Source organism: Onychomys torridus, chromosome 13 (genome assembly GCF_903995425.1).
Source record: "Onychomys torridus chromosome 13, mOncTor1.1, whole genome shotgun sequence".
NCBI lineage: Eukaryota > Metazoa > Chordata > Mammalia > Rodentia > Cricetidae > Onychomys > Onychomys torridus.
The window spans coordinates 63,627,224-63,649,940 of record NC_050455.1 but is presented as its reverse complement, the minus strand read 5'-3'; the positions used below and the strand labels follow the sequence as shown (position 1 = coordinate 63,649,940).

The window sequence follows — 22,717 nt, the reverse complement described above, 5'->3', positions numbered from 1 at the left end:
CAGAGGCAGGTGGATCTCTGTGAGTTCGAGGCCAGCCTGGTCTTCAGAGTGAGTTCCAGGAAAGGTGCCAAAGCTACACAGAGAAACCGTGTCTTGAAAACCAAACCAAAACAAAGAACAAACAAAACAACAACAACAACAACAATAGCAACAACAACAACAACAAACCCAGATGTAAAAAAATCAGATATAGAAGCCCGTGCTTTTGACCCCAATGCTGGGGAAGCAGAGGCAGGAGGGTTCCTGGGGCTTGTTGACCAGCCAGCCTACCCTGCTGGGTGAGTTTCAGGTTACTGAAACACTGTCTCAGAAAGGATATCAGAAGTAAAGGAAAAAAAAAAAAGGTGTTGTGCTTGAGGAATGACTCCTGGTCTCCACATTTGTGCAGACACACACGTGTGCACCCGCACACAGCAACATAAACACATGTACCAAAATAAAACCCAAAACGGGGAGCAGGGAGCAGGGATGTAGCTTAGTGTTAGAATGCTTGGTAGCTCGTGGGGAAGCCCTGGGTTCAATCTTGAGTTCTGCAGAACCCATGCTGACCAGCTAGTCCAACAAATCACAGAGAATGTCATTGCCATTTTCCAGAAATTATTATTAAAAGCACAATGTTACAGATCAGGAAGACTGCTAACCCCTAAGATATACAAAATGATTTTTAAAAATGATATTGTCAATTTCATGTGACTTAACCTAATACTCATGCATGAATTAATTTTTTTGGCCAAAAATACTTAAAGAGTAGGAACATGTGTTAAAAACATTCTAAGAAATAAAAAAAAAAAAAAATCAAAACCAAAACCAAAATCCAATGAACTAGTTTATGACTAAAACTCAGAATGGATATGTGAGGCTTACATTTTTGACTATTTACTAAAAGCTGGTGTTTTGCCATTGGACAATATTCGGCATACAGTGTAGATGCAGCAGACACTGAATGACTCCTAAATGTGACAGGTCATCAGAGGTGGTCACAAAGCCTCCTGAAACATCAAACCTGGGTCTGCTCAGAGACCACCAGACTGATGTCCTGGATGCTTCTGACAGTCAGCCAGAATCTAGACCACAGGTCTTTAACTTTTCTGACCCAATATACCTACATGTTAAAAAAAAAAAAAAAGTATGTATTTGTAATATGTTCCATTTATTTATAAGTCATGCAACATACTGCAGTATTAATTTTTGTTTTGTTTTGTTTTGTTTTTGTTTTTGTTTTTTGTTTTGGAGATAGGGTTTCTCTGTGTAGCTTTGTGCCTTTCCTGGAACTCACTTGGTAGCCCAGGCTGGCCTCGAACTCACAGAAATCTGCCTGGCTCTGCTGCTCGAGTGCTGGGATTAAAGGCATGCATCACCACTGCCCGGCTGTAGTATTAATTTTAAAAGGAGATTTAAAATCATTTTTATGTGTATGAGTGTGCATGTCTGATGCCCAGGGCTGTCAGAAGAAGGTATCAGATTCCTTGGGACTGAAGTAACAGGTGGTTGTGAGCTGCCAGTGCTGGGAACTGAACTCTGGTCCTCTGCAAGAGCAGTCAGTGCTCTTAAACACTGAGCCACCTCTCCAGCCCAGCATTAATGTTTTATACCTCATAAACGGAGCATAAAAAGACATGAATGGACTGTCAAGGCAGCTCAGTGAATAACAGTGCTTACTGTTAAGCCTGATGACCTACTCTCGGAACCCATGTTGTGGAAGGAGAGAATGGATTCCTCCAGGCTGTCCTCTGATCTTCATACATGTGCCATGGCATGCCCACCCATATATGTCTATAAACATATGTATATATCTATATACATGTATAAATATAATACAAAAGGAAATTAACAAGAGTGAGGTAAAGACAAAATGAACTCCTTTTTAAAGAATTACTTGGTGTGGTGACTCAAAAGAATTTTGGTACTTATTAAACTATTATTGAAAAACCCGAGTAACTGAATATCACAATTTCTGCTAAACACAAAGGCTTCACATCAATAGCAAACAAAATATAATTCCTAGAAAGGCACTTTTTAATGTTAATTTTATCTAACCATCTCTCTGTCTGTCTGTCTACACCTATCTATCTTGGGATAGGATCTCTCTATATCACCCTGGCTGTCCTGGATCTCACTCTGTAGACCAGGCTGGCCTTGATCTCACAGAGGTCCGCCTGCCTTTGCCCCTGAGTGCTGGGATTAAAGGCATGCACTGTCACAGCTGGCAGACAGATTACTTACAGAGAACCAAACAGAAACCTCCCTAGCCACGCTGACGAGTCACTGCCTGAGAGACTGGTGGGAGCCTCACTCTTCTGTCTCATGAGGTGGCACCTGTTCTCGGGGAAGAGGGTGCTGGCTCTGCATTGTCCTTCGTCACACATGCGGGGCTGATTGCTTTTCTTTCAATACAGTACAATACCTGGGGGGAAACAGCACTTTCTCAAAGACTTGTTGACTTGGATTCAGATCCTACAGGAACACAACTGCTTTTCTTTTTCTTTCCTTCCTTCCTTTCCCTTCTTTTTTTGTGGTGGAATCCATGTTTTGCATATGCTAGGCAAGAGGTCTATACTGAGGGATATCCCCAGCCACTAGATCACTAAAACACAATGTAACACAGTGTGAGGGAGCCAGAGGGGAGTGTGCCTGCCAAATCTGCGTCCTGAGCACCTCCTTGAGCACCTCCTTTGTCCCTCAGAGTACCCGGAGTTTGGCGGTTCACCCTGTGGCAATGTCAGAGCCGATACTAGAGGAAGGGCTCTACCACCAAGTCACAACTGCAGCCAACACTGTGGGGGAAATGGAATCTCTTTTACATGAACAAATGAGGCTCTAGTGGGCCTGTTCCAGGATCTTGAGAGACACTGGTACAACTTGTGGGGGGTTGCTGATCAAGACAACAAAATGCTCATAATTAAAGCCAAGAGGAACTCACAGTACTCGTATACTTAGAGACACAGCAGGCCAACAAAAGCAAGAGTCCTCACACATCACTTCACCAAAGAATAAAGTGATATGATGACAGGCCTATTCTGTTCACTCTGTGGTCTACACTGACTTGCCTCAAAGCCATGAAAGAATTCTCATGTCACCAGGAGAATGGCAGGGTGGCTATGTGGCTCCAGTTCTAAGTAAATTTCATTCATTTATTTATTATATAGTTCTAAAAACTGTCTCATTTGTACGTTTAAAGTTGACATTCTAATGTCTTTGCATTCAGAATGTTACTATTTTTGAAAATGATAAAAGGGGGACTGGAGAGATGGTTCAGCAGTTAGGAGCACTGGCTGCTCTTCCAGCACCCATATGGAAGCTCGCAACTGTCTGTAACTCTAGTTCCAGGGTACCCAATACCCTCATGCAGGAATACATGTAGACAAAATACCAATGCACATAAAATAAATAAATCTTAAAAAAAACAGTACTTAAAAAATGATAAAAGAACTACTTCTAGAAGAGAAATATACTTTCTACATCAGGAGGGAAGGAAGTGAACTGTCACTGGGTCTTTATCCTGGAGCATGCATTCTCTGCATGCTGTTTATTTCATGTCCACAGTGATTCTACAAGGCTGATAAAAAAAATCTCTTCCTACAGATGAGTAAATGAGATGAGAGAGACATGAGCAGACAAGAGTGTCAGGAGCAGCTGGAGCTTAGATGCTCCCCTGAGTCTCCAATTCTCAGGCAACAAATGGAGCCTAGGCTTCAGGCTTGGAGGTCTCTGATGCCCTGCCCTAGTGCTAGAGATCAAACACAGGGACCTTTGCATGTTAGGCAAGTGCTCTACCACCAAGTATGCTTTCAAAACAAAACAATTTGACCGACCAACCGACTGACCGACTGACCAACAGACCCTGAAAACAAGGGTCTCGTTATGCAGCCGAAACTGGTCTAGAACTTGCAATCCTCTTGTCTTAGCTGCTGAGTGCTGGGATTACAGACATGTGCTGGTATGCTCAGATAAACTTAGTGCTTAAAATAAGAAATACTAAAGATGGAAGATATAATGTATGTTGTTGAGCCAGAAATTTCAGACAAAATCAGAATTAAATACTAGCAAAGCTTTAAAAAAATTCTAAGAACTTGTGTTTTCTACTAGCTGTTTAGAATTTGAAGATAACTACAGTGATGATGCCTATGATGTAGCATGGTTTCTATCAACTCACACAACTAAAAATTGTGGTGATATTTTGTTTGTGCTCTAACAAATAAAGCTTGCCTGAAGATCGGAGGGCAGAGCTAAGCCACTAGTTAACTATAGAGGCCAGGCAGTGGTGGCACACACCTTTAATCCCAGCACTTGGGAGGAGGAAACAGGAAGTGATATGGCTGGGTGGAGAGAGGAATATAATGTAGGCAGAGACAAGAGTTTGATAGGCCCCTTTTTCAGGCTGAGGAGTTGGCAAGGTAAAAGGTGGCTGTGGCTTGCTCCTTTGTCCTTTGTATCTTTCAGTATTTACCCCTCTATCTCTGTGTTTTTATTATTAAGACCAATTAGGACTCGTGCTACAAAAAGTCCTATCTAACCACCTGTTGAGAAGCAGTAAACAGCCTTACACCACAGGTTTACAGATAGGAGCAGCTTTCCACGGCAGGTGAGGTGAAAGGAGCCAGTATGGGCTAGCCGGGCAAACATTGTTCCTTGCAAACTAGCCACTCTCCCAAGAATCAAAAGAGAAGTGCTAGGTTTTTTAAATTTTATTTTTATTGTGTTTCATTATGTCTATGTATCTGTACAGAAGTATGTGCACATGAAAGAGGCCTGAGCCTCCTGGAGCTGTTGTTATGAGCAGTTGTGAGCTGTCTGACGTAGGTGCTGGGAATAGAACTTGTGTGGAGATATTTTATCTGTGCACCTCAATAAAGCTTATCTGGAGCGGAGGGAAAAGCCAGCCACTATAGTAAACACAGAAGTCAGGCAGTGGTGGCACACGCCTTTAATCCTAGCATTCCAGAGGCAGAGATCTATCTGGATCTCTGTGAGTTCAAGGCCACACTGGGAACAGAGCCAGGTGTGGTGGCACATGCCTTAAATCCCAGCACTAGTGAACCACAGAGGTCTGGAGGTCTGTACAGACAGACAGGAAGTGAGAGAGCTGGGCAGAAAGAGGAAGGTGATGTAGCTGAGAGAGGAAGTAAGAAGGCAGAGCACAGAAAGGCATATAGGTGGTTATACAGGAAGGAGCTCTCTCTTGGGCTGAGGATTTCCTAGCAGTAAGAACGTGGTTGGCTTCTTTCTGCTTCTCTGATCTCTCCATTTTCACCCCAATATCTGGCCCTGTTTTTTTTTTTTTTTTTTAAATTAATAAGACCGTTTAGCAATTCATCTTACAAACTTGGGTCTTCTAGAAGAGTCATTGAGGCACTATGTAGCTCTGACTATCCTGAAACTCACCATGCAGACCAGACTGGCTTCAAACTCACAGAGATCCTCCTGCCTCTGTCTTCTGAATTCTGGGATTAAAGGAATAGGCCATGATATATGGCTTGTTTTGTTTTTAAAAGGCACTAATAAACATGTTTTAGAAAGCAAAAAATGATGTATTTTCTCATTATTTGTTTGATTTTCCCCCAAGCTTTTTTTGGGGGGCAATGGGGGAGGATGACAGGAATCACTGTGCAGCCTTGGCTAGCCCACCTGCCTCTGCCTCCTGAATGCTGCGATTAGAGGTGTGTGCTTTTGCTTTTTATTTATTATTATTATTATTATTATTATTATTATTATTATTATTTTATTTTCCAAGGCAGGGTTTCCCCGTGTAGCTTTGGCACCTGTCCTGGAACTCGCTCTGTAGCCCAGACTGGCCTTGAACTCACAGAGATCTGCCTGCCTCTGCCTCCCGAGTGCTGGGATTAGAGGTGTGTGCTTTTGTTTTAATCAACATATTGACAGCCTATTCAATGAAAGATCTTGCTTTCTGCTTTCAGGAAAGATGGGCAGGTAAGAGACAAGAGTGTACGGGAGCAGAGACTAAAAGTGTTCAAGATGAGGATGCCCACCCACATCCGGATTCTGTCTGGGATGTGTACCAGTAGTGTGATTTGTAGGACACTCAATTGCTCTCAAAGGTGGCATCATGCAGTGGTGTAGAGAACACACTTGCTGACAGTTTGGCTTTAAATCTTAGCTCTCTATGAAGTCTTGGCAAGTTATTTCATTTCCTCATGTTCAGTGTCCCGATCTATAAGTGATGTAAAATACAGTGCCTGCCTGATGGTTGGCTGGGAGAATTAGGTCATCTGGAGAGTGACAAGTCCTTATATACAGTGAGTGCTCACAGGATGTCATCATTAGTCTATATTAGTGCTTTAATTTACCTTTGTGAGACAAAAGTTAGCTCTTACAAATCATATCTATGTGCAGTGTAGAGTCGGGATCTAGAACACCAAGGAAGGAAGCACACTGATTGGCTAAATGCAGCAGTGGTAGTCCTGTGCTTAGGTTTCACGTAACAGACTAATCTCAGGCTTTATCACTATTGATTATCATTGATTCCTCTGCTGTAGATGAAGGGACTCTGTTAAAGGTCATCTTATTTAAAGTAGCAGTACAATAGGAAGCCTGAAGCAAATTCCAGGAAAGTTTCCCACATTAAAACCAGCATCATTATCATGAGCTTAATACGCTGCTAGTGCCAACTGAAACTTTTTAAAATTTCACATGGATTTGCATAAAAATCTCTTTCAAAATACAGATGAGTTTCATTATTTTCAGAAAAATTAGAAGTTAGTCCTGGATTCAGGCAGTTTTCTTTAATACTTATTTGAATAGTTTTTTAATATCATAAAAATGTCTTAAATAAATGCTTTTCCTGAATCTAAGCCTGTTTGTCTGTTTTTACAAATAAAGTTTTCTTGAAATACAGCCATGATCATTGGCTTTTGTATTTCCTATGGTAGCTACCTCAGAGCTGAGTAGTTGCAATGAGACTGTAGCTCCTAAATCCTCAAAAACTTACTATTTGTCCACTTACAGAACAATTTGTTAATCTCTTCTTTAGAAAATACATTATTATTATTTGTTTTGTTTTTGAGGCAGGGTTTTACCACATAGCCTTGCCTGGCCTGGAACCCACAGAGATCTGCCTGTCTCTGCCTCCCAAGTGCTAGGATTAAAGGTGTACTACAACACTTGGCTGAAAGCCAATTATACACTGGATCAACATAACAAAAAGCCTTTTATGGTTTAACTTCACCAATTTGGGAACTCTTTTTTTTTTTTTTTTTTGAGGGGATATGTGTTGTTTGTGTGTGGAGGCCGGAGCCAATGTCAGGCATCTTCCTCAATGGCTCTCCACTTTACTTTTTGAGACAAGGTCTCCCACTGAAGCTGGAACTTGCTGATTACATGCTAGACTGACTGGCCAGCAAAGCCCCATGGATCCTCCTGCCTCTGTCTCCCCAGTGCTGGGATTTCAGGTGCACGCCAGCACATCTGGCTTTTACATGGGTGCTAGGGAATCAAATTCAGCCCCAACACTGCCATCCTCTCCCACCCTCCATTTCTTTTTGTAGAGCCAAGTTTTTGCCAAGTATGGATTTTTGTTCAGGTAATTTCCTTGGGATTTCTTGCAGTGTATCTCTAATAGCAGTAGGCATTCTCTGTCTGAAAGGACCTTCATTATGGTCTAGATTCTAGAGATTGTGTCTATGGAGTGTAGATTCTAGGTCACCAAGACCTCCCCATCTCATTGTGCAGTTTTTGACAAGGAGATGAGTCCTGTTACTGTCTGTCTTCCTCCATTCTAAATGCTTATCAATATAACGCTTCTCTTTCCTCTAACTGCAGTTAAGTCTGTATTTTCTCTCTTCTTTACATTTTAGATATTTAAATAGTGTGCAGGTGTTAAATGGACTTATCTTGCCTGGAGTTCTCTGAGCTTTGATAGCTCTTTCTTCCTTCCTTCCTTTCTTTTTTCTGATACAGGGTTTCTCTGTGTTGCCCTGGCTATCCTGGAACTCACTCTGTAGACCAGGCTGGCTTTGAACTCACAGAGATCTGCCTGCCTCTGCCCCTTGAGTACTGGCATGCGCCACCACCACCTGGCCCTTTTATTTCTTTAGGCCTGTTCTTTCTCTTTTCCTTCTGACACTAATTACACTTATGTTGGACCATCTGATGTCATCATCTTCCAGTTCTTGGATATTCTATTCTCATTCTCAACATTTTTCTTTGTGTTTGTTAGCATTATTTCTAGTGATCTATCATTAAAAATCATATCCCGTATCCCTTGGCTACACCCAGGCCTACTGATGAGCAAGTCATGGCAATTCTTTGCCGCAGCAATCCATTTTATTTTTTCCCTTGTAGTGTCCATCTCTGGGTTTCTCTAGCTGTTTATACATGCTGTCATCTATTCTACCAGGTCAGGAGTTGGCAAACTTTTTCTATAAAGGACAAGTGAAGAAGTATGCAGGCTCTGTGAGTCACAGAGATGGCTCTATTATATGGTCTTCATTAAAACTAAAGCTGGGGAATGGTGGGGTACACCTTTGATCCCAGCACTCGGGAGGCAGAGGCAGGTGGATCTTTGGGAGTTCGAGGCCAGCCTGGTCTTCAGAGTGAGTTCCAGGAGAGCCAGGGCTACATAGAAACCCTGTCTCCAAAAACTAAAAGCAAAGTAAAACAAAACAAACAAACCCTATAGATGATGCTGTCCTCAGTTCAGAGGCTATACAAGCCATGCCTCAGTCTGGATTTGGCGGGGGTGGGGGGTGGGGTGGTGGTGGTGGTGGTGTCATGCTTTGTTGGCAGTCATCTTAGACATGGTAATGATACTGATCATATTTGAAGTGCTTGGTTGGTAGTTTTGACAGCTGAATCATCACTGAGTCTATTTGTTGTTTCTTGATAATACTTTTTTAAGGATTTTGTGTGTGTGTGTGTGTGTGTGTGTGTGTGTGTGTGTGTGTGTGTCTCATTGTGTTTGGTTGAGTACTGGATGAACTAATTTATTCAGAAGGTAAACTGGATTGGAGACTGTTGTGGCTATGGCTCCTGTCAGCGTACCTCAGCTTTAGGTCCTGCTTTAGGGGGTACAAGCTTTAACCTTCACCCTCCACCTTCTGCTTCTGGATATCCCTGATGTCTGAACTTGGTTCCTGTCCATGTTGTTGATCCTTTCTCAGCACTGGATGCACTGGATGGCTGTTGCTTATGACTCAGCACTTGCTAGGCTAGTGGCAGAAGGCAGCGGGTTCTGAGTTACCCTGGACCTGCTATTCTAAGACTAGGTGTTTAAGCAGGTTGTATGTCTGCGGCTGGCTGGGACAGTTTCCCTTCTTCTCCCCCCACCCCCAATGGCAGCCAAAGCATTCTATGGTGATAGACAGACACTTCTAATGGTAATTCTTAAAGGCTAATGCAGTGTCTTTACCCTTCCTCCCAAATAGGTGTTGTTTTCTTCCATTTTTTTCTAGTAACCAAGTGTTCTAAGGGCAACAAAATGTGGTACCCACAACAGTGTAAGATTTCTGTACCCCTGTGAGAAAAGGGTCCGGTAGGGTCATAGGGACAAATGCTAGTTCATGTCTGCAGCTCCTGGGGAAACTAGCATTTTCACTATAAAACATATTTGAGTATAAATTACCCATGTTTGGGGTCCTAAGTGTTTTGTCGTGTTATCGCAGGTCATTCTTATCCTCAGGCAAATTTTTAAATCGACACGACTTCTCATTCACTTGCATGGTAGCGGTCTGGTCCTTCTGTGCTGTGACACAGGGATCCAGTCCTGGCATCTCACCTAAATTTAGAGAATGGTGGGGGAGTGGGCCTCTTCCTTCTTGGGATCGAGGCACCCTGGCTGCCCTGTGACCTCAGTTCAGTGATGGACAAAACAAAAACACAAAACCAAAACCAAACCAACAACTCCCCAAACTATCATCACCACCACAAAAAAACAATGGCAACAAAACCCCCTTTGCCTTTCTATTTTTTTGTCTTTGTTGAGTGGAAATTCCTTCTATCAGGAAATTTAGTTTTTTTTTTTTTTTTTTTTTTTAAGATTTATTTATTTATTATGTACACAGAAGAGGGTGCCAGATGTCATTACAGATGGTTGTAAGCCACCACCATGTGGGTGCTGGGAATTGAACTCAGAACCTCTAGGAGAACAGTCGGTGCTCTTAACCTCTGAGCCATCTCTCCAGCCCAAATTTAGTTTTTAGTAGTAAATTTATTGAGGTATAGTTGTGGTGGGTATTGTGTTCCCTGAAATATTGTGCGTTCCCCGAAATAAACATATCTGGGGTCAGAGAACAGATAGCCACTAAACAAAGCCAAAAATGGTTGCTAGAAAATGGGAAGAGTAAGCCATAACAGAAGTTAGGCTGTGGTGGTGCACGCCTTTAATCCCAGCACTTGGGAGGCAGAGCTAGCCGGATCTCTGAGTTCAAGGCCACTTTAGAAACAGCTAAGCATGGTGACCCATGCCTTTAATCCCAGAAACCCAACCTTTAATCCCAGGGAATGGGGGGCAGAAAGAGAAAGGTATATAAGGCATGAGGACCAAGAACTAAGTGAGTAAAGCATGTAGTTAGTTAAGCATTTGGTTGGTTAAGCATTCAGGCTTTGGAGCAACACAATTCAGCTGAGAATCATGTGGAGGAGGACTCAGAAGCTTCCAGTCTGAGGTAAAAGGATCACCTGAGGAACTAGCAAGGTGAGATAGCTGTGGCTTGTTCTGTGTCTCTGATTTTCCAGCAATCACCCCAATAACTGGCCTCAGGTTTGCTTTTATTAATAAGAACTTTTAAGTTTCCTACTACATATAGTTTATCACACAATAGAAGGGCTCTGCTCATTTAAACTGAACAGTTGAGTGAGTTGACAGATGAGTACCTATTACCTGGCCACCCATCTTCTCAACATGTCTCCTCCTGTTCTTTCCCAGACAGTTATCCCTTTCCTCATCTCACTCCTCTGTTCTCAGCCTAGAACACTCTGCATCTAGGGAGCAATGGGGCTCACTATCTACTCTTTCTTGCCTTGTTTCAAATGCATTTCAGGGAGGCAGTTCTCAGAGATATTTTAATGCACACCAGTAGCATGGTTACCAACAGTATTTCCCATTTTCACTACTACTGCGATACAGAATACAAACTGACTGGACTCTGTAGAGTATGATCTTGAAGGAGAGGAAGCAGTAAGAGATTCCTGCTTGTGTGTATGGTTAGATCAGATGGTTCTGGGGATAAAGAGGCAAATAAAGAGAAACTGAGTGGGTGAGGAGGGAGGCATGCTGAGCAGGCACGGGCCTTATTATTAAACCATCTGACCTTGACTTCCAGCTCTACCATTTCTGTATTGGATGGCTGTGAGCAAACTGATCTTTCTAAACCTGTGTCATTATCTGTAAATTGAGGATTAAATTGAATACACCTCAGAGATTTATTTTACAATGAAGATTAAGGTAAGACATACAACGCTAGGCAAGCATACAATAAAAGCAAAAATGAAGCAGAAAAAAAAAAAAGAAAAGAAACAAATGGCTTAAATGCAAATTTAAAACTAAATCCTCCAAAAGATGTGCTAGCTCAAAAGACCTACCGTCATCACATCTGTGACCTCAGCTGTCAGAAACATGAAGAAAACCTTGGCTACCACAGTGGACGGTACTGGGAGTTAAACAGCATTTCCCCACAAGAGATTGCAGGTATATATAATCATCCATCTAACTGCATGTACTGAAGAGACCACCCACAAAGGAAGAGAGGGAAAGAGGAAGTGAAAGGAGGGCGAGGGAGGAAGAAGATGGAAGGTATGTGGGCTAATTTGATGTCAACTTGACACAAGCTGGAGTTATCTAAAAGGAGAGAACTTCATCAAGAAAGCCTCCGTAAGATCCAGCTGTAGGGCACTTTCTTAATTAGTGATTGATGGGCACGGTGGGTGGTGCCATCCCTGGGCTGGTGGTCCTGGGTTCTAGTAGAAAGCAGGCTGAGCAAGCCACGGGGAAGCAAGACAGTAAGCAGCACTCCTCCATGGCCTCTGCATCAGCGCCTGCCTCCAGGTTCCTGCCCTGCTTGACTTCCTGTCCTCACTGTTTTTTGATAATGAACTGTTAAATGGAGCTGTGAGTGGAATAAACCCTTTCCTCCCAAGTTGCTCTGGCCATGGTCTTTCATCACAGCAACAGTAACCCTAACTAGGACACCATGGAGGAAAGCAAGAGCTAGGTTAGGAAAAGGAAGGCCAGACACAGCCAATGGGATGTCACAAAATAGAGACATGGGCTGGGCGGTGGTGGTGCACGTCTTTAATCCCAGCACTTAGGAGGCAGAGCCAGGTGGATCTTTGTGAGTTCAAGGCCAGCCTGGGCTACAGAGTGAGTTCCAGGACAGGCTCCAAAGCTACACAGAGAAACCCTGTCTCGAAAAACAAAAAACAAACAAATAAAAAAAAAAAAAACAACAAAAAACAGAGACATGGAGGCCAGGAAGGATTACCATTATTAAACATTTTTATAATGCAAAGACCTGGATAAACTTGGAAAATAAAGACTATTCTCTGCCCTGCAGCTTGAAAAAGACACAGTTAGAAACAAATGGAAGAGACGGCTCCACCATTGAAATATCCATTCTCAGGCCACACTTGTAGGTATCATCATACATCAAAGTGTCCCAAGCACAAAAGGCCACAAGTGGCATTAGATTGATTTAGAAGGATAAAAGGGCAGAAAACGCAGCATGCCATCAGTACAGCCACAGGGGATTCTCCTGGGAACCCTCTTTGTACCCAGGCAGGCCTTGAACCTGCCATCTTACTGTCTAAGCCGCTTGAGGAGCTGTGGCAAACGTGTGCCATCAGGTCCAGTTGAAAGTCCTTACAGTACCTTCACAGACAGTCTCTGTCCCTTCAGTGTCAGCTCAGATGCAAGAGAAACAGACTACTGTGGGTGGATGCAGCAGCCATCCCAGCTTAGAAAACTTGTGCCCAAGAGAAACCAACACCTTGACAGTTTAAGCTTCTGGGTCCCCATAAAGGACACACTTCATCATGAGATCTCTTATTTTAAAAGCCCCAAACTATTGCTTCTCTCTAGGTATTCATAGTTGTTCCCAGTGTAGACTCGGCTTGCCAATCAAACGTCATTCTACCACAGCTTTGTACTGTAGCGGGGGTTGCTGGGTGACACAGCCAACACCCCACCTTCATTAGCTTTCCAGGGAACCGAGCTAGACGCAGCTTAGCACAATGTCTGATGCATGCTGAGAAAGGGTTTTGTTATCCCTTTAATTCACGGGCATCATGATTCTTAAATAGAAGTGCTTCACTTCCAAAAAGAGACGGCAATGAATTTGTCAATGAGTTCTGCTCTACATACCTGTTTTCCCAGGGAAGAGCATTTTCCGGCCAACAATCCAGTCCTGAACACTGCCGTCAGAGCGGCTGTGCAGAGGGAGGAGTGGCAGCCCCTGGGGTCTGTGCGCCTTTTCCCAAGAGTTGGGATCAGAGCTGGGGCTGCATGCTCCTTCCCGGTGTTTGCATTCTTTTCTTATACCAAAGCATGCAGTGAACATAAAACCTGAAACTGTACAGCACAGCCTGTAGCTTCCCCCCATCTTATTACAGAAGGCAGGGGCTACTTGTGATGGGTATCTCTGGGGTAGTAGTTCTTTTTATGGTTTTATTGATACTAATACCCCTCAATTTAAAAAGTAGTTAATGGGGATGAGATACGGCTCAGTGGTTATGGCGGCTCCCAACTGTGACTCCAGGGGATGCAACCTGCTCTTCTGGCCTCCTTGGGCATAGCATGCATGTGGTACACATACACACATGTAGGCAAAACAGTCATACACATTAAAAAAAAATCAAAGTAGGAGTTTATGAAAATTAAATCCAATGTTAAGAAGGAAGATTTGGAACCAGAAAAAATATTTTTGTGCTCTTAACTAAGGGGATCAAACCCAAGGTTTCTTGTGAGTTAAACAGATACTGCCTGCCTCTGTACTACCCCTCTGCTCACTAGAAAAGAAATAACTGAGATGTAACTTGAAGAGGTTCCCATATATGCAAATACCAATAAATCTACCTGGAGCACTAGTTCATAATGGCGAGGATTTCAAGAACTACCTAAAATGTCAAGTCTCAGTTGAAGAAATAAACATTTGTATTGGGCTTTTGCATTATGGCTGCAGTGGTGCTAACTAGAAAATGCCCAATGCTGGTGTACACACTCCTGTGATACACATATTTCGGAAAAGGAGGAGGAGATGCAGCCCGATGTTTTGCTCTAGTTGCAACCCTGAGAGACACAGGAAAGCACTAGTTAAACACCAGCCAAGAATTTTTTCCTTCCCTCTTACCCATCTCCAGGGTCTTCTAATGTTTTTGAGGCTGGCCTTGAACTCAGACACTTCTGCTTCAGCCTCCTGACTGCTGCGATCAGTTTGTCAGTTGCTTTGCGGAGCAGGTCAGTGACCAGTCTGCTACAGTACTCTCCACTGGAGTTCCATTCACAGACCATTCTGAGGATCCCAGAGCACTCAGCAGTTGTTACATGCTGTGCAGTAAGAGACTGGAATGGAGGGAGTTGAGGCCCAAGGCTGACTTTAGTTCAGTGCTCACCAATCTACACCAGACTACTGGACTGGGAACACAAGTCTACTTTGATAAACTGCCTTATGAGGATGGAGAGAGAAAGAATGAAATATCAGAAGCCTGACCAGAAACTATGCACATAATCAGGTATCACACACAAAGCCAAGAGGCATTTAGAAGCTACTCCCTACTCCTACCCCAACATGGAGCAACCTCTTCTAACGCAGTCTTTGAAACACTGCAGACAGCCTGACGGTTCTCACCCGAGAACCAGAGTGAGCCCGAGGAATAAGGTCTGATGATATTGATGTGAGGAGGCTCCCAAGAACAAGACTCATTGAAGCAGCAGGGGAGAAACAACTCCCCCCAATTTGACACCAATGAGCATCAACCTTTAGTCTGAAAGTGACTGATAACAACCAAGGTACAGAAGATCAAGACACTGCACAAGGAAAAGATGGGGAGACCAGAAATCCGAGGGAGGAATGGAAGAACAAAACATTTTCAGGGCTGCGGAGATGGCTCAGTTGGTGAGAATCTGAGTTTGGAATCTCAGAAGACAAATGAATTTTGGCAGTGCACATCTGCAGTGAGATGGCAGGCCGAGTCAGGGAGCCATGATACACAGATGTGAAAAAGAAACCCTGGCTCAAACAAGGCAGAGCCAACAGCTGAGATGCTGACTACGGCACACATTGCCCTGCTCTCATACACACAACATACACACATGCACACAAACATATACATACAAAAGGTAAAAATATGGGGCTGGAGAGATGGCTCAGAGGTTAAGAGCACTGGCTGTTCTTCCAGAGGTCCTGAGTTCAATTCCCAGCAACCACATGGTGGTTCAAAACCATCTGTGCCCTCTTATGGCCTGCAGGGATACATGCAGGCAGAACATTGTGCATAATAAATACATCTTAAAAAATTTCCATACATCAGAAATTGAAATACTTAAAAAATTGTATTTTAAGCCAGGCAGTGGTGATGCACACCTTTAATCCCAGCATTCAGGAGGCAGAGGCAGGCAGATCTCTGTGAGTTTGAGGCAAGCCTGGTCTACAGAGCAAGATCCAGGACAGGCTCCAAAGCTACACAGAGAAACCCTGTCTTGAAAAATAAAAAAACAACAAAAAAAAAAATTAAATAAAAAAATTGTATTTCAAATATCTAGAAGTGAAAATTATGAGTGGTTTAAACATAAAGAAATGATACATGTTGGAGAATATTTGATCACTATACATACAAGCCCCCCCCCCCCCCCCCGCATTTTCATGTGTATATATGCATGTCTGTATGAGTATGGGTGCACAAGCGTACATATGCATGTGAGGGCCTGAGGCTGAGGGGAACCATCCTTGATCACTGCCTAAGTTATTACTTTTCTATTGCTTTGTTAAGACACCTTGGCCAGGCCAATTTATAAAGGGAAGTGTCTGATTTGGACCTTATGGTTTTAGGGGGTTGGAGTCCATGACCTTCATGGTACGGACCATGGGAGCAGACAGGGAGGCAAGGCGCTAAAGCTTATATCATGAACTCACATCTTGAGACACAACCACAAAGCACAGGGGTGGAGGAGTGGGGGGAAAGGGACTGTCACTGGGAATGGTGCAGGTCTCTTTAAACCTCAAACCCTGTCCCCAGTGACACACTTCAAGAAGGCCACACCTCCTAGTCCTTCCCAAACAATTCTACCAACCGGGGACCAAGTATTCAAATACATGAGCCAATGGAGGCCATTCTCCTTCAGAATTTATGCTTAATCACTGAGGCTTGGTCTCTGACTCAAACTCAGAGCTCATCAGTGAGGCTAATCTCTCTGTCTACCTTACTTTAGGGAGTCTCCTATCTCTGACTTCCAAGACTGGAATCAGAGGTGGGCTGTCATACCCACCCGGCATACACATAGGCTTTAGGGATCCAAACTTTTGCCTGGCCCATGCTTTAACCAGTAAGCCACATCCTCAGCTCATATACACACATATTGAAATACCATACTCTATCCTGTAAGGACATTATTTACCAATTAAAAAGTGATCCCATTTCACCTTTCCCCCAGAAAACTACTGTAGTGTGTGTGCTCTGCCAACAGCAGGGAACAGTAAGTGGACGACGGCACAGGAAGCAGCTGGACCAAAGGAGAACGGAGAAGGAATTCCCAGCTGCTCAGAAGCAGCAGCTCGCAGCGGGAGCAGCAGGCAGCAGGAGTTTAGGGAAGGGAGGAACAGAGTGCTGACTGCTTGAGCATTTTGAGAGGAGTCTCTGGTCCTGTCTGGAAGTCTTGAGCATGTTAGTGACCACACATCTGCAATATGTCACCAAGAAAGGCCTCGATCTGCAGCACAACTGCAGTTATAACAGCAGTATGAACAAGGAATAACTCAGAGACCTGTCCCTGCCTCCACAGTGCTGGGATTAAAGGTGTGCACCATCACGCCCAGCCTGGCAAAAGATTTAAGTAGAGCTTCACAAAGCAGGAAATCCAAATGTCGAATCTCTGAAACTTGCCTAGCCTCACTAGCAATCAAGGAACTACAAGATAAAAGTATAATGCGATGCCGTTACAGGATGGGTACAACTGGAGGCAGAACCTCAGACTTGAACTGGCGGTGCCCCGTGGTAACCCCCGTGGTAACCCCCGTGGTTTGACACACATCACCTGGCAACTCCACAGTGTCGGTCCCTAGCTGGCGGTGCTGTTCTGGGAGGTGTAGAGTCCTTGGGACGTGGGCTAAGCTTTGCAAGGTTCCGCTTGGTCCTGGATCCTTCCTCTACTCTCTGTTTCCTGTTTACCATGAGGTGCAGCCTCCTTTCCACAGGTTTCTGCTGTGACGGTGTCATGGTGTCATTGAGGGTGAGGACTAAGGTCTGAAACCTCAGGAAGTGTGACTCAGAATGCATCTTAACCTATCTTATGTTGGCCCTCAGGCACGTCAGTCACAGGGACAGAGAGCTAACTAATAAAGACAGACACCTGAGAGTTAGATATGCACATATGCACTCTTTGTGAACTTATATATCCATGCTTGGAGGACAATGTAACTATTAAACACCTTTCCAAATGTAACCCACACAAGGATACTCTGTGAATCATATTAGCTACTTAAGAAATAGTTATGGACCCTAATGAATCAGAAATCACCAACATAGCAATAAAAAAATAAGTGAAACTGTTTTTGGGGAGAGCAGGAAGTAGTCAGACATATAAAAATGTTTACACGTCCTAGAGAGTGAAGTTAAAATAGTGATGAGGCCAGGTGGTGGTGGCACGCCTTTAATCCCAGCACGGGGGAGGCAGAGGTCAGGCCAGCCTGGTCTACAAAGCGAGTTCCAGAGCTAAACAGAGAAACCCTGTCTCAAAAGACAAACAAACAAACAAGATGAAATATCCATTTTTGCTATAAAAATGACAAATATTAGTAACTGTCATGCTCAAAGTTACAAAAGCGCAGAGTATCCCATGGGTCACCGTGAAAAACCATGACAATACACAGATGTACAAATTGTATCATTTTTCTGGGAAGCAATTTGGCAGCCTGTACTGAATCTTGAAATAGATAGACACCCTCTGATATTTATCTATTTTAACATTCCAGTTTTAAAACTCTACCCAAAATAAGCCAGACATGATGGCATATACCTGTCACCCAGATCTTAAGAGGTAGATGGAGACAGGGGGATCATAGCAAGTCTCAACTATGCAGGAAGTCTGAGGCCATCCTGTCTCAAAAAACTAACAAACAAAAAGACGAAAATTGTAATTTTAAATGTGAGATGATTATTTACAAGTTGTTCATTAATTACAAATTGATAAGGAACACTGGAAATGATAAAAATGAACAATGTAATAAAAGTTAAATATATTTTAGGACATCTACAAGATAGACCAGGCAGCCATTAAACTTGGAGATATTCGAATGATCAATAATGTCATAGAAAATGCTAATGAAATAAATATTCAGTAAGAATATAGTATTGTATTAAGGAAATCATGAACTCAATTCTATTAAGCATAGGCATTTAACACACGTGCAGAGAGAATACGACTGTTAGAGCAAAACACTCGGAAAACAGACGGAACAAACTGTTAGGGTAAAGCCCGTGTAAATATGGTCCATGTCCAAAGGGAGTCACTGCTGGTAGATCGCTCTTACCACAGTTCGCTAAACTGAACTTTCTCACCTTTACTACTTAGAAAAGAATCATAATGGGTGTGGTGCCATGCCTATAAATCCCAGTGCTTTGGAGGATCATGAGTTTGAGGACAACCCGGGTTACTCAGTGGATCAAAAAAGAACAATAAAAATAACAGAGACTGAATGCCCCCCACGTACACTTACCAGATCAATATTTTGCATTATGTCTTGAAATGAAGGATGAGTTCGGAATTGCTCAAAGAGGTCCCGTTTGTAGAGCAAGGCATATACCAAGTTTGGGTTGTGGTGAAGAGAATTTGTCAGGCAGGAGTTGATGATCTCCAGCATCATTCGGATCACTTCTTCAATGACGCTCAGGTCCTGTGCCTTATGAAGAGAGGAAACCCCAAGAGGAGTCAGTGTTTGTTCCCTGCCACAAAGTAATCAGAATACAAGTGACCACCAACAATTTTAACAGCACTGTAAAGACTATGCAGGAACACCCTTCTAGGTGTTGTCAAGAATTTCAGAATTAGGTTCATCAGTTACTAAAAGATGGGAGCTAAAATTGTTTAAGCTCAGTATGGGATAATTGGAATTTCAGATAAGAAATTAAATATTAGCCAATCTACAGGAAAATCTGCAGTCTACTTAGCTCCCACCTTGAGATCCTTATTGTATAAATCATTAGATTGCCACAGCGTAGCCCAGTGATGAAAGATAACATTTGTCAGAAGGTCCTTTCAGCTGTCCTGCCCTCCTACTTAGAAGAGGAATGAGTTTCAGAATCTCCTTCCTTCCTTCCTTCCTTCCTTCCTTCCTTCCTTCCTTCCTTCCTTCCTTCCTTCCTTCCTTCCTTCCTTCTCCTCCTCCTTCTTCTCCTCCTCCTCTTCCTCCTCCTTCCCCCCTTCTCCTTCCCCCCCTCCTCCTTCTTTCCTCTGTCTCTGTCTCTGTCTCTGTCTCTGTCTCTGTCTCTCTCTTTTTTTCAACACAGGGTTTCTCTGTGTAGTTTTGGTGCCTGTCCTGGATCTCGCTCTGTAGACCAGGCTGGCCTCAAACTCACAGAGATCTTCCTGGCTCTGCCTCCCGAGTGCTGGGATTAAAGGCGTTCGCCACCACTGCCCAGCTCGAGTTTCAGAATTTTCTGAGGTCATTTTAGAAAAACTTAGCCTGAGATGGTGGTGAGGGTGCACACGTTTAACCCCAGCCCTCGGGAGGCAGAGGCAGCTGGATCTCTATGAGTTCCAGGCCAGCAGTGAGTTCCAGGACAGCCAGGGCTACACAGACCTGTGTGTCATGAAAAACAAACAAACAAACAAACAAACAACAACAACAAAAACCCAAAACCCTCAAAAAGAAAAGAAAAACCCAGTCTGATGGTTAATTATTTCAGAAGCATGTCAAGATGCTAGATTATTTCTGAATTTTATGGTAATGAATACTTTACACATCAATTTAGTTCAGTGTATGTTCTGATAGATTTAATTCACATTTCCATTCTATGTGCTGGTAGCTTAGTTTATTCCCAATGTTTAAGTAATTTGCTGAAACAATCAGGACTTGTTCATTTAAACTCAAGCTAAAACACAAGTCAGGAAAGTATATAAAGCAGAAGCTTTTTTTTTTTTTTTTTTTAACCAGAGCTGAGGATTGAACCCAGGGCCTTGTGCTTGCTAGGCAAGCACTCTACCACTGAGCTAAATCCCCAAACCCCAAAGCAGAAGCTTTAATAATTCAAAATCAATAAGCATGCCCTACATTAGGTGTTTTAAAAGACAGAGTTTCAAGCCATGAGGCCAGCCTTGCCTCTCTGCTTCTTCCTCTCAGATGCTGGGCCTACACGTATGCATCACTATGCTGGGGTGTATCCGTGTTTACTGTGACCAATCTCAACAATAGGATCTTTCAGAATTATATGAACTTTCTCACATTTAAAGGAGTTACTAGGTATTCTATTTAACTTTTATGATACTGTTTCTGTGGTAACTTCCCCCCCCCTTTTTTTTCTTGAGACAGGGTCTCTCTATTACAGTTTTGGCTGGCATGGAATTTGCAATGGAGCCCAGGCTGTCTTGGAACTTACAGAGATCCACCTGCCTCCAAGTGCTGAGATTAAAGGAGGTACCAGCACACCTTGTTCTCTGGTAAGTTCTGATGCTATCCTTTAACATATTATACTCAACTGCATATGCATACAGTGACAAGGGAAAACAGTTTCTATCATCATTTAGATTAACTGGAAATACAGTTTGGGGAAATAGTAAAGATATTTTACACGATGTCAAATTTTGCTGGACTGTAAGGCAGTTTGGGTTGTGAGTTGATAAGGAAACAAAAATAAGAAATTATATATAATTTAGAAGTTTAAGCTTAACTTAGCATGAGTCACTGACTATAATAACTTTCCATCAATATCTCTTTTAACATACAACATTGTAAATAATTTACATTATTAAAATGTCAATATAAAGTTGACTCTAAGTCACAGCACATGAGATAAGGTCAGTTTTTTTCTTGATCACAGCCTGGGTGAAATTCTAAATATTTAACTAGTATGCACCATTAGTCCTATTGGTTGAAGGTTGCACACAACTCTGGCAGCCCTTAGACTGCACCAGCTGGATTCCAATTACAGTTATTCCCATAAGGGCGCTCAAAGGTACCAATTCTTGAGAAATAAATGAGGTTGCTTTGAAGTCAGGTATCTACATTGATTGGTTTTAATTAGGGCCCTAAAATTGTACCAAGAACTGCTACATACATCATTTTACTCAAATTGGTAATTCTTCAGCTCAGTCATGATCCTAAAGTGTGCTCTGGAACTGCTGGGCACAAAGGCTGGCAGCTACATCGGTGCTAGACCCCGCTCTCTCACGTCCATCCCAACGGTCAACCAGTCTATTCTTGAAGAGGCAACACATAGCTCTGGCTGCTAGTCCATTGCCATTTTAAGTGGTGGTAGTCCTCTGCTAACCACTTTAATTATCCTTCAGGAAACAGCCAGAGCGCCCAATGGGTTGTCTCCTGGAAACTACTCTGTGTGTCTGTGCATCCCTGCTGGAAGGTCAGCTGTAGCTTCTGGGCACCAGGCAGATCATGAGATAATCAGGGTAAATGGTATGCCAAGGGAATTCACATTTGCTAAAAACAAAGATACGGAACTTTCGGTTAATTCTACTTTCCAAGAAACACCATCCTAATAAATATAATCTGTAGCTTCATTTGAATCTTCAAGTTGCCACTTTGACTGGATTCTGAGGCAGGTGCCCATAGGACATGACAGGAAATCAATAAAATTCTTCTTCTTTCATTTTAAAAAGCATTATTAGGCAATACTCACTACTTGTAAAAGGATGAAAAATTAGCATGAAATTAATTGGAGTGCTTCTTTTTAATGACAGTACCACCCAAATCCCAGAACTCACTTTAGATAGAGCTAAAAGGTTATTTAATCATGCTTTTCCACACTTCTTGACTTTTTAAAAGTGGTGCTGGGGTTGAACCCCAGGCCTTGAGCATGCCATGCATGAGCTGTACCACTGCACTAACCCCTCAGCCTCCTAGTAGATAGTGCTTTTGGTGAAGCTCCAACTCAGTAGCATTTGTAAAGCCCTTAAAGCTGTGTGATATGGGGTCGAGTAGGGGGATTCCAAGAGAAGTAGTACATGACTTCTTTCCAAAGTGGGAACTTGTAGCCTTTGAAGTACTTAAAAAAAAAGGACCATTTTTACTTTATGTATTACTACTACATGAAAAAAATAAAAAGGCAAAGAACCCAGACATCACATTTCTTAATCTTTTTTTTCCAAGACAGGGTTTCTCTGTGTGGTCCTGGCTATCCTGTAACTGTCTCCCTGCAGACCAACCTGGCCTCAAACTCAAGAGAGTGTTGGGATTTAGCTATAGGTTACCATGGCAGCTTGACCACCAGTTCCACAGCCCGATCAAACTGTATCTCTGGCAAAGCTGATTTTGAGAGACTAGGGGGAACATGGTTATTTAAAAATATATATCCTTTTTATAAAGGTTATCTTATTCTACAG

General features: G+C 42.9%; 1 protein-coding gene across 1 annotated transcript in view; it reads right to left on the bottom strand.

Moving 5' to 3' along the window:
- The window catches only part of Dym (dymeclin), a 277,340-nt gene that overhangs the window by 34,166 nt on the left and 220,457 nt on the right, over positions 1-22,717 (bottom strand). The window contains exon 15 of the mRNA XM_036205223.1: positions 18,879-19,061. Coding sequence (XP_036061116.1) covers positions 18,879-19,061 — 183 coding nt within the window. The remainder of the gene's footprint in view (positions 1-18,878; positions 19,062-22,717) is intronic.